General features: G+C 35.3%; 1 protein-coding gene across 1 annotated transcript; it reads right to left on the bottom strand.

The window, feature by feature from the left end:
- Nucleotides 1–5,150: 5,150 nt before the first annotated feature.
- Nucleotides 5,151–16,686, bottom strand: Smp_140430 (adenosine deaminase-related; the record flags this gene model as incomplete). The annotated part of the gene is made up of 7 exons (XM_018791629.1): nucleotides 5,151–5,360; nucleotides 7,465–7,565; nucleotides 12,950–13,172; nucleotides 14,243–14,524; nucleotides 16,385–16,445; nucleotides 16,488–16,615; nucleotides 16,654–16,686. The coding sequence occupies 7 exons, from the start codon at nucleotides 16,684–16,686 to the stop codon at nucleotides 5,151–5,153; spliced, it is 1,038 nt and encodes a 345-aa protein (XP_018645235.1).
- Nucleotides 16,687–17,772: the final 1,086 nt, after the last annotated feature.

Below are 17,772 nucleotides of genomic sequence, written 5' to 3'. Positions count from 1 at the left end.
ACTTTAAACTAATTACATAGTTCCACTATTCATAAGTCTAATGTTAAAAGTAAATTACAATGATTTAATTAATAGAATAAATAAATCATTAATTAAATGTTTTATTGTTTACTGTTTAATTAGTAAAATAACATAGGTCCTGGGTTCGAATCTCGTGAGGCAGGATCGTGAGTGCGTACTGTTAAGGAGTCCCACAATAGGACGAAACGGCCGTTCAGTACTTCCAGGTTTTCCATGATGGTCTAGATTCAATTGACTCATGATCTCAACTATATAAAATGATATATCTTTAATTTTTTTTCTTTCCAAAATTATTTATCATAAAATTTATTATATTTTCAGGCTGAGATTCAAAAGTCTTTTTTCTTTAGGAAGAATACTGATGTTTCATATTTCAAAAGGTTAATGAAAGTTAGTAAAATGCAAATAATTACTCAATATTTTTATAATAATTGTACCTTTGAAATCACTTAGTGTGCAGAACAAATCCTCACCATATGTATATACCTAATAAAAAAGAAATGATAATAATTATCATTAGATTTCTTACATTAAAATAATTACCAATAACCTGGATTTTAAATGAATGTTTGTATATGGTTGATTTTACAAAAATTCTTCATATTACATTGAATAAATTCATTTAATGGATAATTTCTCTTAGTTTAATACTAATTAGTAACGCTTAATGTTGGGTATATACATTTTTGTTTGTTATAAAACAGTTTACTGATGGTTATGTTGATGAATTAATATACAAAACTATACAACTTATTTTGTTTAAATCTAAAGAGAGTCTATTTTGTTAATAATAATTTATCAATTAAATTGAGATAGAATAAAAGACGAACAGATTCATGTTATCAAAATTGAAGCAATTCATAGTCAGTGGTAAATTATTTTTGTCTATTTCTAAACATTCTCATACTTGTAGTAAAGGAGATGATGCTAGCTTAACGATTAAACAGACTTGGATCCATATCATTAATTCTTGTGAACGAGATGTTTATTCTCAACGCATTTGAATTTAATTGGCCCCCGAATGCCCTGGTACGGCCGAGAGTGGGGAGAGTCAGCACTCCCTCTCCAAATGCTCTCACGTGGCCACGCCTATATAGCCTCTGCCAGGGAAGTCCTAATCACTTCCTTCTCGTGGCATTACTGTTGTTTACAAAATTGAGAGGACGAAAAGCGGATGTCCGGCGCTTTAACCGGGTTGGTGGACACGGAAATTCCACCTAGGGGAGTTGAAAAACCCTGATTCCAAACCAATGGTGCACATGGGCTCCAGTATCCTGAGGGAACAAATGGCGTATGAACCAACTGTTGGTCACCGGCTACCATGGGACTGTATCTCCTTACGATGCTCCACTGCCTTTTGGATCAGATCTTTAGGTCAAAGGCTTGGGGTGTGGCCCCCTAAGGAAACCAGCTGCTTCAGTTTAGGCGCCTGAGCAGTATCACAGCCCTCACATAAATCAAATGAGATTTGTGCGGCACATATATATCTGGTGCCCCCTTGTAACAATATTTATGTGTTTAAATAAATAAATAATAATTAATTGTACAAAAAAATATCCATCTGTAAGTTTATCGGGGATTAAACATTTATTCGACAATTCATTCATCAATACCAAATGAATGATGAAAATCTTTGGTTCAAAGATAAGTTCAATTCGATACGAGAAAACAAACAATAGTAACAATACTGTGTACCAAGTGAAACTTGTTTATTTTATACAATAGTGAATAAACTTTTGCTTATGTTAGTTTTGTATAACGTTTTTGAAGTCATCCTAAAGTAATAGAGGTATAATTATTCAGACGTAGACTTTTGATGACCAAATCAAAAAATAAGTGGGGAAACTATAACTTCTTCGTGTTTTGATGTTCTTTCCAAATTGTTCGCTTAATTTTACTTAATCATTTTAATGAATTATTTTATCATCTACACTCCAAGGTTATATGGACACGTATTGAGCAGTATTTATTCATAAGTTGCCACTCCTCGAGAACTAAAAACACGCTCGGAAGGAAATCTTCACTATTCTCAACTCGACATGCTGTGGAATATGATTGTGGTATAACTGTGTAACAGTCTCTGGATCTACAATAGCCAAGTTACATGCACCATTGTATTTTTATTAGCGCTCTAAAGTTTCAACCCATCAAAAAATACAACATAGCTTTAATCTTGCTTGAAGGACGTTATCGTCACAGATTAAACTTAGTTGGACAACCTCCTCCACACGCGTGATCTTTTAAGATGTGTTAATTTATCCTATATGTTGCATTATTTTACTTCAAGCTGTATATGTGTAAATAGTTTTACAAATATAATGAATTCATCATCTTTGTGAAATATTTTTCTTACTTCATTAAAATTGCGAAACGTGAATAAAAATTAACGAGTTGTTTCTATAAAACAGGTTGATAAATGCCTTGGTGACTATCTAAAATTAAAAAACAAACACAGATGTATTTGATTTAGCTCTGTAAAAAGAAGCAATGAGTGTTCGTTTTGTTTAGTAAATTGAACTCATTCATAAAATATGAATAAACTTGTATCAGCTTAGTGGATTCTGTCTTTTCATCATGTGAATTATCATTTCAACTCTTATACTAAAAAATCTCATAGCCTAATCATTCGATTAGTCAAGCTGATAACTGTAGATGAGTTACGTTTGAGTGATTGGATATGTTTTCAGTAATGGTAGTGTGTTTATGTTTTGGACACAGATAAAAACTTCAAGTTATACACATTGCATAAATTCTATGTCAAATACATATAAGTGGGCTATTAACCACAATAAATCTTTTCAGTAAAAACTTATGGACTCACAATAGACAATAAAAAGATTTGTTTAAAAGAATCTTTAGATCATAGATTCTGATTCATTAACTCAGTTAAATTGAATTACTAAAATAGATAAACGTACGTTCATCTCTCCAGTGACAACATAAAAACTGATTACAACATGAACACTTCAAAATGATACTAAGTTCAGTTGATTTCCAAAGTAAAATTCTAAAATCTTTTTGTAGCATATTTACGATTATCTCTTAGGTTTATGACATAGTTGATACTAAATTTATAAGTGATGCAACAGCAATATAATACACTGTTAAGTAAAATTCACGTATTTTAGTATTTGGTGAACTCATCAACTTGTCTCCAAAAAAAGCCTTAAAACATTTATAATTTTCGATGTTACTTTTTTCATGTTCCAGTAAGGTATCAAATAAATATTGACCATACAAACGCTGAATTCACGCTACTCATGTTTTTGTTGTTGTTATAGTGGTTATAAAGTTAATGTGCCAGTTAGATTGTGATAAGATAGTGAACAGCTTGAACCGATTTAACTGCTTCTTAGGAATTTCATTATGTTGTTTCATTCACTTTTGCTTTCATAGAAAAAGCTTCAAATACTTTAGGACAACTTATCTAAAACGTTTACACAACTGCTGACCGATGAATTCCTAGTTTTTACTTATTTATCCTCCGGTTCTAAAAAAACAATCTAAGATATGGTTATGATAAATTAATCTACGTATCCTTTGAAATAGTGGTCAATATCGATATAATTGGTCATATTTCACTTTGGTAATGGCCTTAAACCAGTGACTATTAAGATAAGAAAGGAACCGATCGCCATCATTTGTCTGTCAGGTTAGAAACCTCACATCTCTATTACAGATATCACTAGTTACTGTAACTGAATGTTCGAAAGCTTTTTAAGAAACATCTCGCAACTTCTGAACTGATCAGTACGAGTGACTGTCATAGTACCTTGATACGTGACTAGTACTACTTGATGGGAGAGTGAAAATAGTAACTTATTTAAATTTTAGTCAAGAAATAAGCTTCCTGTACTTGAGTTTTATCCCAATATGCCTAAAACCGACTGTCCAATCTTCACGTCATAATATGGGAGATAGTATGATTGTAGTGGCTTAGTTTCGTTAATTAATCACCTTGATAGCCGTTATTATTTAAATCCCGACGGTGTCTGAAATCAGAAGGCAATAAGAAGAGGCAACTACAGTTTATTAGCGTATAGAACAAATCAAAAAGCTATAGGCACATCAAACGAGTTTGAAGCAGAAAGGCAAATATGTGCGTGCGAGCTAATACAGAGGTGAGTTTATAATCGAATCAAATAAGGGCACAGCAAGGCAAAGACTATAATTAGGATTCGAGTACGTGTATTCATGGGGAAGAGAATGATTCGCCGAGAGATATTTAAGCTATCAACATTTTAGCTAGAAAGAGATATGTGCGTAAGCCATCATGTGACCAAGCGTACACATTTATACAGACAAGGTAGTGATCATAGTAGTACAAAGAAATAGATGAGTTATTACTGCTCGAATAACATTGTCTGTCAAGTTAATAAAAGGGTTTTAGAAAAATTAACCATAATCTAAAATGATTGTAGGAGAGTCGTTATATGACCATGTTAGTTGTGTGACGTCAAGTTATTGACCACTTTCACGCACTGAATTTAACCTTCAAGCAAAAAACATCGATTATAGAAGAACCGTTAGTCTCGAGGTCTATTTTTCGCAGTCGTCTGCTGAGCTAACTACCTCAAAACAAATCAAATCAGTAGCAACTTACAAATTCACTGATTGCAATCCAACATTTTCGGGGCAGACATAATGTGAGAGAACAAACATTCACCATATATAATCCAAATACTTCATCATGACAAGAAAGCCAAGTTATTGTAGCTAATTAGCTTATATAAGTTAAGGATATGAACAACATTAGTTTATAGACCGATCAAACATTTTTATAGAACAATAATTTTGGCTATCTTGCATGTCCTCAATTTCTGTACAGGTGAGAGAATGAGGTCATATCTTATGAACTGGAAAGATGTTATTCCCAAGATTTGAAGTCAGTTAAACTTGTGCTAGGAAGCTACTACTCCGAAAACCTAAAGTCAACTCATCTTTATGTGCATGCGATTCTCTCTCTCTCTCAGAGACCAATATGACCATATGACAAATGAAATAACAGGTTGCTCAACATTTCCTGAATTTATAGAATTCAAATTGGTAAAGTCTTCAAAAATAATGAATCCATTAACAAAATTTATTTGTCATAACTTAACAAGAAAACATTTTTTACAAAGTTAATATTATTTTTTGTTTAAATCATCAAATATAAAACTATTAAAATATTCTCTGATTTTATGAGACAATTGTTTCTTCACGTTCTCACTGCAAAACGCCATATTTACTGAGTTCATTAATATTTGAAACAATTGTTCGTTATTCAAATGACAACGTTCAACAGATAGTTGAAATTCACCTGATAGTGTACAATCAAATAGGCTTTTATCATCCGTCTATAAGAATAAATAAAAACGGTAAGTTATTAAATAATTCCTAGAAATTATGATCATATAAATCAATTACTAATATACTACGAGGATATTATAACGATATAATAGAAAATGCTATTGGAGAGCAACCATTTTCATAGTCAACTTAGGAAAAATTAATCGACTAACAATTACCATTATCCAACTATTTTGTACTCATTAAACAAGAAATGAGTAATGTAACTATATAAACTTGTGGATAGTGATGTTGTTTGAAACTATACGTTTTAAGTTCGAATCGTGAAGGAAATATTCGTTAAGATTTGGTGGTACGCGCTATCTAAGTCTGCTGACCTAGTAATTAAAGGACTTGACCTTCAACCATGATTGAGTTTTTAGTTCGAACTTCATTCCATTTAATACAGTATAGTTAGCTGGACAGTATCCTTAGCACTTACAAGGCAAATATGGTTCAAAGCCAGGCATACAAACATGTGTTTCGTCAGTGATATTCACTAGTTGCATATATCTAACAAGCTCCGAATAAGGGATGAGAGTTATGCTGTCAGTTACGCTCCTAACCACTAACGAAAATTATTGGAATGATGATGAATTTATTATACACTGAGAATCCATAAACTCATGCAAAGCGAACAGCAGTGTAAAAGTCACTAAATTTAGGTACTTTTGATGCTTTGCAAGCTTAATCGTGTATATATTTTACTAAAATGACAAGATAAGATCCACAAGAGCAAGTAATATATGTGGAGGTTACTAGACTTAGCGAGGTATATTAGATGTGTAATGATAAAATTATTGGTTTAAACTAGTAAACCTAATGGGAACCAAAGGCTAAGTTGAAATGAACGGATGCATCCACTAACAATAATTTCTATAGCAACATACTGACATTGAGTAATAATTTAAAAAATGCAGATAGTTACATATAAGGTTGGAGATCATTAAAAATCATAAGTAGAAATTGAAGTGTTTGAACAGGCTACATTTTACTTTTAATGTATGTGTTTCACTGTAAAATAACATTCAACACTCAGTCTCCTAAGACGAAACTTTTAGATAAGGAAGAGTTCAAGTATGAATACAATTGTTTATGATCTACAAGACAAAACAAAAATGACTGAATGAGAAGTTAAACTTTGTGCCTATTGGTTCTGAAAAATAAAAACCAATTACAAAACGAATTAGGTTTAAAAAACAAAGGAGTAATTGCTTGAACGAGTACGCTGGTTCTGTAATGCCGTTCACAACACAACTATGCATAAATGAAGTTAAACAGCTATGATAAACAGGTATATAGTTCTGTTGAATATCGGAAGTGAAAACTAGTTTACACTGAATTGAACTCGTTAAATCCATACTTTTCTGAGTTTCCATTTTTTGGTAAACAACATCCGTAGGACGAAGTAATTAATGTATATAGAGTGGTCATTGAAATATTTCCCTCCATAAGCTTGACCTGTAAGATTGCTTGTTTCTGTTGACGACTAATTATAATTCATTTTTTGAGAAGTATAAAATAATTGGCTTGGGATAAAACATATTTTCTTTTATAGGTATCATTACCAAGTCTTGATTTGATAATTTTTTTTTGAATAAATTGAGCATTGGGTAGATTGTTTTAAATAAATTATATATTTGTAATATCCCAATGAGTAGAAAAATTAGATTTTCTGACGTTTTGTGACTCAGTGTAAGCCACTTCTTCAGAGAATAAATATTTTCTTTTACTTAATTTATCGTACTAACTACCAATAACTGGGTAAATACTGATATCACTCAGGATGCATTACTCAACAACACATATTTGTTATGGGATAGGATAATTCAGTCTGATGGAACTTATATCAATTTTCCCATTCAATCCGTATTCTGTTTAGAGATGCAACATAAGGCATTTACACCTTAACATCTCAACTAACTTGAGAATTTTTCGATGATACAATCAACCGGAAAGTATCATGTCTTCAAAAAGGCTTAGTGACAACAGGATGTAAAGGTAAGCGTGGATAGTAAGTAAACTAATTAATCAATACATATCCTATGTAGAAGTTAACGTTAAGATAAATATGTAAAGTTGATAGGATATTGATAAGTATAACCGACTTACACAAATGCAAATAGGATGTTTCTTGTTCATCCAATAGTTTATATGATGAGATTCATAGTTTTCAACAGCTTTCGACTTGACATTTGATGTCAAACATAATTCTATTTTAAAAGATTTACATTTATAAAAAAAACTTGACTTAATGAGGTATAAAGTGAAAGATTACGTTATACGTCCTGCTTCGGTTTGGGCACCCGGGCAGTATCACAGCCCACACACAAATAAATGAAATGATGAATTCTATTGACGATACTATTCTCGCTCATATTAGAAGCAAGACAATTTACACTATTACTATTACCATTACTATTATTATTATTATTATTATTATTATTTACTACGTCGCTTTTTCACTCCCTTTATTCCCAAATTGTGTATCCTTCCTTTCCAACTTATGCAGTAGCTCGCCCATGGTGGAAACTCTGTTCTATCTAAACGATCTCCAGTCATTGTCTGGTTGAAAATGAATGCTTCCACCGATTACGAATACTGAAGTAGTCTTTCTGAAACCACGTACACCGTTCAAGCTGGCTTCCTTCAACGTTCGCACACTAATGCAGATCGGACAACAGATGGGGCTGGCTATGTCTTTAGAAAGTCTTAATGTTGATGTTTGCTGTCTATCCGAGACCCGTATTCAAGACTCTAGTGAAGTACTACAAATTCGTTCTCCATCTGTCGCTTCGAAAAGCTTGTTTCACGTGCGCTTATCCGGGGACTCTGTGGCATCTTCGTCCGGTCTTGCTGGCGTTGGTGTCGCACTAAGCGCTAGAGCTGAGGCAGCACTAATCGATTGGATCCCCATTAACAGTCGGTTATGTGCTGTTAGATTAGAAAGTTCCATCAAAGTGAGAAGAAACCGGCGTGAGAAACGGTGTCTTTTCGTCATCTCCGCCTATGCCCTGACAGATTGCAGCCCGGATGCAATCAAGGATGAGTTTTACCACCAGTTAACTGTTCTTCTCCAGAAAGCGCGTTCGACAGATATTGTAGTATCAGCCGGAGACTTGAATGCTCAGGTCGGGTGTCTAGGCACAGAAGAGAGTCGTTTAGGTGGCCGATGGGGACTTGTTGGTCGCAGGACAGATAACGGGGACCGTTTGCTGCAACTGTGCACAGACCACAACCTGTTTCTGGCTAGCACTAACTTCCGGAACAATCATCTCCGGTGTGCCACCTGGCGTCCTCCCTCTGCATCTCAAGCCTGGACTCAGATTGATCACATCGCGATCAGCTACCGCCGGCGTGGTTGTGTACAAGACTGCCGCTCCTTTTGGAGTACTTATCTGGAGTCTGATCATGCCCTGGTCTGCGCCAATCTCACCTTACTTTTCAGTGGCCGAAGGATTGACCGCCATCAACGGATCGATGTTAGTAAACTGGCTGCAACTTCTGTTGCAAGTAAGTATCGAGCGGAGTTAGCCTCTAGGCTAGCTACCATCCCATCGAAAAGTATAGATGAGCATTGGTTGCAACTGCATTACGCCATGAAAATGGCGAGTAAAGCCGCTTGCGGTTTCGCGAAACGTCCCGCTTACAAGCACTGGGTTTCTTCCGGCTCCTTACAACTGATGGAAGCCTGTCGGTCTACTCCGGGTGACCGTGAGTTTGACCACAAACGAAGGCTGTTACGTAATGAAATCGGGCAAAGCTTGCGTAAGGAGCGAGAAGCCTGGTGGTCGGAGCGTGCTAATGAGATGGAAGCAGCAGCTGCATCTGGTAACTGCCGGAAGCTTTTCCAACTCATCCGAGCCACTGGCAGCAAGAAGTCTGGTGTGAGTGAAACAATCTACGAGGATGATGGGATGCCAATCATTAACATCTCTCGACGTCTTGGACGATGGGCGGAATTTTTCGAAGGGCAGTTCAACTGGCCTGCTGCTCCGGTAACATCAACCAGTTTGTCCTGCCTCCTATGGCCGTTGACGACTGATCCACCAAACGAGGCGGAAGTCCGCAAGGAACTCCATCTCTTGAAGCGCTACAAATCACCTGGCCCAGATGACTTACCTCCGGCTCTTTTTAAAGATGGTGGTGACTTTCTGGCTAAGGAACTGACGGTGTTGTTTGCAAAGGTTTGGGAGCAAGAAAGTGTTCCAACATCATGGAATGAGTCGATAGTCGTCCCTATCTTTAAAAAGGGTTCACGTTGTTCTTGTAACAAATATCGGGGGATAAGTCTACTTCCGATTGCGTCCAAACTATTGGCTTCTATCATTCTTCGTAGGTTGTTTAAAACCCGAGAACGATTGACTCGCGAGGAGCAGGCTGGTTTTCGTTCCGGTCGAGGATGCGTTGACCACATCTTCACCCTCCGCCAAATGTTAGAACACCGTCATACTTATCGCAGGCCAACAATCGTAGTGTTTCTTGATATCACGGCTGCCTTCGATTCGTTGGACAGGACTGTTCTCTGGGATTGTCTATTGAAGAAGGGTGTGACTGAGAAGTTCATTAACATCTTAAAGGCCCTGTATACGAACACCTCAGGCAGAGTGAGGGCATACAACCACCTTTCTCCCTTGTTCCATTCGAGCAGTGGGGTTAGGCAGGGTTGCCCGATCACACCATTCATCTTCAACTTTGCCATCGATGACATTCTGGAAACAGCTCTGATGGATGTAAGTAATGGCGGTGTGGATATGTTGCCTGGAGAACGACTTCTCGACCTCGAGTATGCGGATGATATTGTCTTACCGTGCGATAATGCCCAAGCCATGAAATCCGCACTTAATCAGTTGGCAATCAGTGTCCGCAGGTACGGCATGTGCTTTGCACCCTCCAAGTGCAAAGTACTCCTACAAGACTGGCAGGATTCTCATCCTGTACTCACCCTGGATGGTGAGCAGATTGAAGTAGTCGAGAATTTCGTGTATCTGGGTAGTCGCATAAGTGCTGGTGATGGCGTGAGTGATGAGATCGATGCACGTATAAGGAAAGCCAGAGTGGCTTATGCCAATCTGGGCCATCTTTGGCGCCTTCGTGATGTTAGTCTGGCTGTAAAAGGTCGGATCTACAACGCGTCGGTGAGAGCAGTTTTGCTCTATGCTTGTGAAACCTGGCCTCTCCGAGTTGAGGATGTTAGACGTCTCTCTGTGTTCGATCATCGTTGTCTCCGAAGGATTGCTGACATCCAGTGACAACACCATGTTAGTAATGCAGAGGTTCGGCATCGTGTGTTCGGGCGCAGAGACGATAATTCAATTGGTGTCACCATCTTGAAACACCGACTTCGGTGGCTTGGACATGTTTTACGAATGTCATCCCAGAGACTTCCACGTCGTGCATTATTTGCCGACTCTGGGACTGGTTGGAAAAAGCGGAGAGGAGGTCAGTGTATGACATGGTGTCGTGGCATGAAAGAAAGCTGCAAAGGGCTAGCTTCCGTTGGTCCTTCACGACTCCCTGGCTGGGGTCCGAGAGATGGTGCAACACAGTGGCTAGAGACGTTATCAGATATGGCTCAGAATAGAAGCCAGTGGCGATCCTGCTGCAACCTTCTTTTACTTTCTACATAAAGAGTGGTTCTAACTTTCTTAACTGAAAGAGTCTTCTGGTTGTACATTTCAGTCCGCCTTATCTTTTCATCCCTTCTCTTCCTACTTTCATTATTTTGTGTGGCGCATATGTATCTGGCGCCCTTTTGTACCAATATATATGTGTTTAAATAAATTAACAAATAATAATTGATGTACCTATTTAACAAAAATGTTTATACTCCATTTAAAAAATAGTGATACAACAGGTCAAGATCAAATACTTTAGGAGTAACAGTAAAATAGCTAGACTTATTGTAACACTGTCAATAGTTTTTAAACAATCTGAATCCCATAGAATACCCAATACAAATGAAATTTCTATGAAATATATCCGATTAAAGTTAAACAGAGCTCTTTGTGATATCATGTTTACATTATCACTTGTAATTCTATCTAGGAGATTCAAAATGTCAGAAAAATATATAGACACCTAATTTTACTGATAAACTCAAGATTATAATTATGCTAAACATTGAATTAAGCGCTACAAAAGGAGTCCTGGCTAAAAGATGAAATGAAAAAATATGTAAGTACAAACAAGTACAGAACAGCATGTTGTGCATACGATCTATACCTTCATATAAATATAAGTTGCTTTTTTCTAATGCATCATCAGTTAGTCTGTTAAGACACATTTGTTACAATGAAATGATCGAGAGAGCGAGTTCATTTGTGACCTACAGTAACATAACCTATATCAATATTGATATCTTTCTCCTTTAAGACTACTAACTCAGTGCCTTGAAAACTACAAATATATTCGCTTTTCTATCAGTCTTTTGATAATATTGTAAACGAATGTGATGCACATTAATCGACTAACTTTAGTGAACGAAGATTTAGTCAATGCAAATTTGGTACTTATATTGGTCTCGAAAATGCTAATAAGTTACGGTGCATTTCATGAAATAGTAATTTCATTAAACTCTGCCGTAAACTTAGTGGGGATTCAAAATATATGCCAATGCAGCTGTAGAAAAATAACCAGTTAGCAATAACGTGACAAAATACTGACTACATCAACTGAGTAACGGCATAGTATTAAAGTGAATGGAATGAAAACATCGGATCCCTATTTAAACGCAAATACTAATTATCCCATGCAAGCCGGCAATCAACCACAGGTTTATATACTGGACTTTGGATGTACATATTGTGTAAGGCCCAATAATATTATAGGGATACCCTAAATGAATTGGAAGGGGATGAAAACCTGATAAACTATTACAACACTGGATTGGCTAGAGATACCTAAATAGTCAGACTTTATGTACGCTTACAGGTAATTTAACAACTAATCCATAAACTAAAGTAGTAAAACGTAGTGGAGACTAGAAACATCGTAACTGCTACCACACATGTACATGAACACGAAAGAATACCTTTGGAAATAACATAAAAGACAGAATTCGATTAGTTCGTCGTTTTTAGAGTGATAGTTTATAGTAGTTTGGATGTGTCGATATCCACTAAGTCAAGATTTCTTTGGCGGGAAAGCTTTTAAATTTTTAAAAGTCTTTCCTATAGCATGTTTGGGATAGTTGAACTACATATCTATCACAGGTAAAAAAATAATGCCCATCTCCGAGCTTTAAGTTTCACATATTGATCTCGAGTAGTTGAAGTTATTGATCAAGTTTAGGAACCGTCATTTTTGAGATAATTCAGGTGCCAAGTACATGTTTTATATATACTTGTCTTTAAGTGACAAATTTCTTGTGAAAGCTAATGATATAAGAACTGACAATTATGTAGTTGGGAGTCGGTTGTTTTGACCAATAAACCAACGCACCAACTACTCTTTTATTCTTCAGTTTCGACAATTAGCTTAACCAATACTAAGTATTCAATAATTTAAAATAAAAAACTACAAAGTATAATTGATAGATATTCGCGTCTGTGACCCGTTTGGCAACAAGCCTAATAACAATAAAAATGTACAATACCTAAGGGTATTTTAGATTTCAAAACAATTTCTCTTGCTAAAACAGAATTCTTATCTATATTGGTCAGAAATGTTCCGTGCCCCAATCGATCTGGCAAATGAAGTCTAAGAAATTTACACCAATCTTCACTTTGATCAGCTGCTTCAGCTATATGTACAGTTGTTTTTAAACCATACGACCGCGCTGTATTAAGAACTGAAGCGAAATCACATAGACTTCCTACCTGAAACAAAAATTAAAGTATGCTGAAATTATTGTCAGTTATCTTGTATATCGAATTAAACATTTTTTCAAGTGAATGGAAATCTTTATAATAAGTAAATTAAAGCTTTGAAGTTTAAATCGTACTGCAATATTTACAATTGACAAATTTAAATAGAGCAGGAACAACAAACGTAACAGAATAATCTGAATTCTTTAACTTCGCCATCTCATATCAGCTGCACACAACCTGAACATAATAGTACGATTCATTAAAAATCAGCGTAAATACTTGATATCACATAGAGGAAATGTTCTTATGGATAATGATTAATAAAACGGTAGTAAATGGGAGAAATCATAAAAGGTGGAATATCTGTGTGATGAACAATCGGAAAATTTTGAAAGAAAAGATTGATATTCAAAGCCAGTGTTGGACTTGATAGTTTAAAATAAACTGAGAATTGTGTTGAAAGTTAATAATAAATATATCTTTTGTTATATCTTAATGAGTTCATCTGGAGAGTATTAAAAAGGATCTTATTATTAACGTTGTCTTTCTAGTACTCCATTTAACTATTCAACACCAAAAAGTCAAATAAGTAGATTATTAATAATCGGATTTCACACAGAAACGAGTTGGCTGGTGGGAAAATATCTTGAAACATTATTATTATTGTTAGTATTAGTATTATTATTATTAGTATTAGTATTATCATTATTATTATTATTATTATTACTGACCGGCACACTATTTCTCATGAAGCATTTAAATTTTCTTTAAGCTATCATATACATAATACCTTAATTTTTAGCATCTGATTCGTGTTATAAATTCGTTATTTTCGCTTAAGTTTTTACAATCAGACAATAATAAAAAAACATTACCAGCGATTGTTTTGTAACTCTGATTAATCTGTTACGACATGGACAACTGGGAAATACCTTGACATCAAGCACATCCGAACCGACTAAGTGATTATACACACCGTTGTTGGGTTGAGTTATGGGTCAATTTAGTAGAGGAAGTAAAATCCAATATGAGATTATGAGAATTAAGTCATAAGGGATTTTTAAACAGATGAAACTTACTAGTGGATTCCCGCTGAGATCAATACCTGATACCAATCCATTAGAATAGTATTCCTTTGCTAGCTCTAAAGTAATTAACGCTTCATCAAAACTTCTAGATCTGTCAATAGATAGTATTAATATCACATAGATTTTATTATCAAGTACACTCGGTGCGCTCTGTATTCCTTTGATTACTGCATTCAAATAAGAACGATGAGTTGGAACTGGTCGTAACGTAGTCCTCAATTCCAAAAGAATGACATTTTCCTGATGAAATTCTTCAATAACGGAAATTGTAGCCTACAATTTAGTGTAAATATGTAGCAAGTGCAATGAACAGTAATTATTGTAAAAACCCAAATATTTTTATGTGGACATTCATATCACACCAATAACATGTACAAATAAACGCTTTTAAGGGTCAGGAACATAAAAACAATGCAGACAAAACAAAGTTAATGTTAGGCAAGATTAATTTGGTAGCTAGAAAACTTAATATTTGAACAGAACCTGGCTAATGTCGTTTCACCTAATTTTCGGGTAAAAGACTTTTACACTGAAACAATTTCAAGTGAAAAGTATATAGATACTTTTGATGTATTAATTTATTGTATTTTTTATTTTACTGTCATTTTGTGGCACTTCAAATACGAAGTACCGTTGAAATGTTTTTCCGTACATTTTTCCCGGTGAAAAATCACACATCTGCACCGTAATATATCACAAACTTCCTGATTGTACTCCACACTGTGAAGATCTAAGTTATCAGCCAAATTAAAATCAATTAAATGAAATGGACTCCAAGAATTAAACGAGGACTTCTTTTCAATCAGAATAAAATTACAAAAGGAATAATTTGATATTTAGATATTGAGATATTTTATTGCCAGATCCTCTCAGTAGGAGTTACTTTTAATTTTCGTCCTATGTGAGGCCAGTAAGAGCTTGGAACACGAACGAGGGTGTCATTCTAAGCTCATATAACGTCTTTCAATAAAGTCATAAACTTGGATCTAGCGAAGGAGTAAACTTTCGGGTTATAAGCCCGATTAGGCATTTATATCTATTGTCTTACAAAAAATGACTTTAAACTCTTCAATTATTCAAAGTATAAATTATAAGGATTCACCGAAATGTCCGAATGATGTTATATCCGGAAAACATACTACAGAAATTACTTTGGTGGTGTTTACTTATTATTTTGGGGAGTAATTTTAAAAAACTAGGGACAATATTATTTAATCTGTACAAATGAGAACATTAGAAATAACCGTTTAAGCACTGATAACAAGTATGAAAGAAAATGGAGAGGGCGATGTAAAAAAAACTGGTATGCATCAACTACTGACAAATGTATACAAATTATCGGTACTACTTTCATTCCCACACCATAAATGACTACTTTTTGATATATCGAAAAACGAATATGTACTACTGATTTGTCCACGTGGAAGAGTGAACCCAAGACCTAGGAAATATATATATATATATATATACATCGAAAGCCAATATAGAATATGATCCATAACCTAAGTCCACTGAGAGGAATTAGTGAAGCTAAGAGTTGTAGTACGTCCATCGGTCATATAATAACTCATCTTTACTATTAGGAAGCAATACAGTTAGACATTCTCTTTCAAAAAGCCTGACTTTCGACATACTCTACTACGGTCACCAGTACAATTTCATCCACAAAAATATTACCATCGAACAATTAGTTTTGGAGACGAATGGAAGAAAGTTAGAGAAGACCGAACCAAAACGTAGCATCAGTCCTTGAAATCACTAACTTCTAGTCTGAGCCATGTTGATAGATGCAGACTACTTGGTTGAAGTCCGCGTGACTATCGTATCCAATGGTTGGAGACTCTGAGTGAAATGGTTCAGAATCGAACACAACGGCGAAGGTTTATACACTATTTATCTTCCTTTAAACAGTGAGATTAAGATTGTTTTATACCTTTTTCCTGTGTTATATCCTCATATGCAATCTTTTTTTATAAATCACTACCGTTAAAGTAACTACTATGAATTTGGTGTTCATCTTGTTGTGCTAATGAGGTATGGCAACTTGGACCGATGCATATGTGTGCCTGGTCTTATGTTGTAGCTGACTGACTGACTGGTATGTTTATCAAAAATTAAATCAAAACTACATACTCTCTCCAGGATTTCTGGTGTTTCAATTAATTTGTGGATTGTTCGAAAAGCATCAAAACACCTACATACAGAATTTTAAAGCTAAGTAAAACTCCATAATTACCGATCTATATCCCCGTTCCACGTTTCAAAATCAAAACCTGAAATAATATTTTGAATATTGCGGTTGGTAATTGATTCACGCTTCCAAAACGCCAAACTAATACTCCCAGAAAGGTGGGCATGCAACTCCTAATCATCAATATATATCTGTTATCAAATCTACATACAATTTTCGGCAAGTTGTGGTAAAAACGATTCATTCTGATTGTTTACGTTCACTAAACGCTTTGTGATCGCCGTTGACTGAGAAACCTGAAACAATAAGTGTGGACGAGTAAGAGTTCGTGACTAACTGAGAAAAATAAATGTCTAGACTACTGCGGCGAAACTATAATTTGTGAATGACCAATCAGAAGCGTTCGAGGGATCTCAAGGTCACGGCGCCGATTTCAGTACCTTGTAATCGTTTACGTATGGTTCACAGAGAATTTTAGACAGGACGTGATGATTAAGCGGCTACAATAAATGGGACTACCAAGAAGTTTCTTTTATTTATAATTTCGATAATCAAAAGACTTGTAGACCTTGTGCAGACTACGGTGATATTGTCCTTCGATGTAATATATGTTGGAGAAAGAAGTCGCCTAGGATAGGAACTTTATTGCTCGATCCAGAGTAGGACCAAAGCAAATTATATTAACTCCACGAACTATATAATAAATGCACCAGTAACAATGGCCGAAGTATTCGCAGATGTTATTGAAACTTCAGCTGTTCAGTGGTATGAGTATTGTAGGGACATATGTGTAATAAAAATGACAAACTTACACGACCGGAGTACACACAAACAATATTGAAGCAATGTGATCGAGGCTTAGTGAGTTTTTGCGACCTTATCATGGCTCCGGAGACCGAGTATTATATAATACTCGGTCTCCATATGGAGCCATATGGATGAGTTCCTCTACCTTTAAACCTCTTTCTAACCTTGACAAGTTTTTGAACCATGTAGAAGTGTATCCACTCTAATACTTTGGTTTTGTGTAATGTATTTTTAATCTCTACTAATCGTTTCCTTATTGTCTAATATTTCTCAAGGTTATATTGGATTCTTTCAAAGGCCGTCCATAAATTATAGTCTCGCCGCAATTGTAAATGCATTTCAAGCTTAATTGTGATTGACTCCGAGGTACATCACCTAACACCTTCAACTGTTAGTTTATATCACCGAGAATTCAAATGATGAATTAACCTTTTTCTTTAATCCCAGTAAGATGACTAAACCACGGAGAGATTGAGTAACAAGAAAAGGATATGGGGTCAGTCCATAGTAACTAGTTGTTGGT

Source organism: Schistosoma mansoni (genome assembly GCF_000237925.1).
Source record: "Schistosoma mansoni, WGS project CABG00000000 data, chromosome 2 unplaced supercontig 0108, strain Puerto Rico, whole genome shotgun sequence".
Taxonomy (NCBI): domain Eukaryota; kingdom Metazoa; phylum Platyhelminthes; class Trematoda; order Strigeidida; family Schistosomatidae; genus Schistosoma; species Schistosoma mansoni.
The sequence above is the reverse complement of the archived record's forward strand: the minus strand, read 5'-3'. Positions and strand labels throughout refer to the sequence as shown.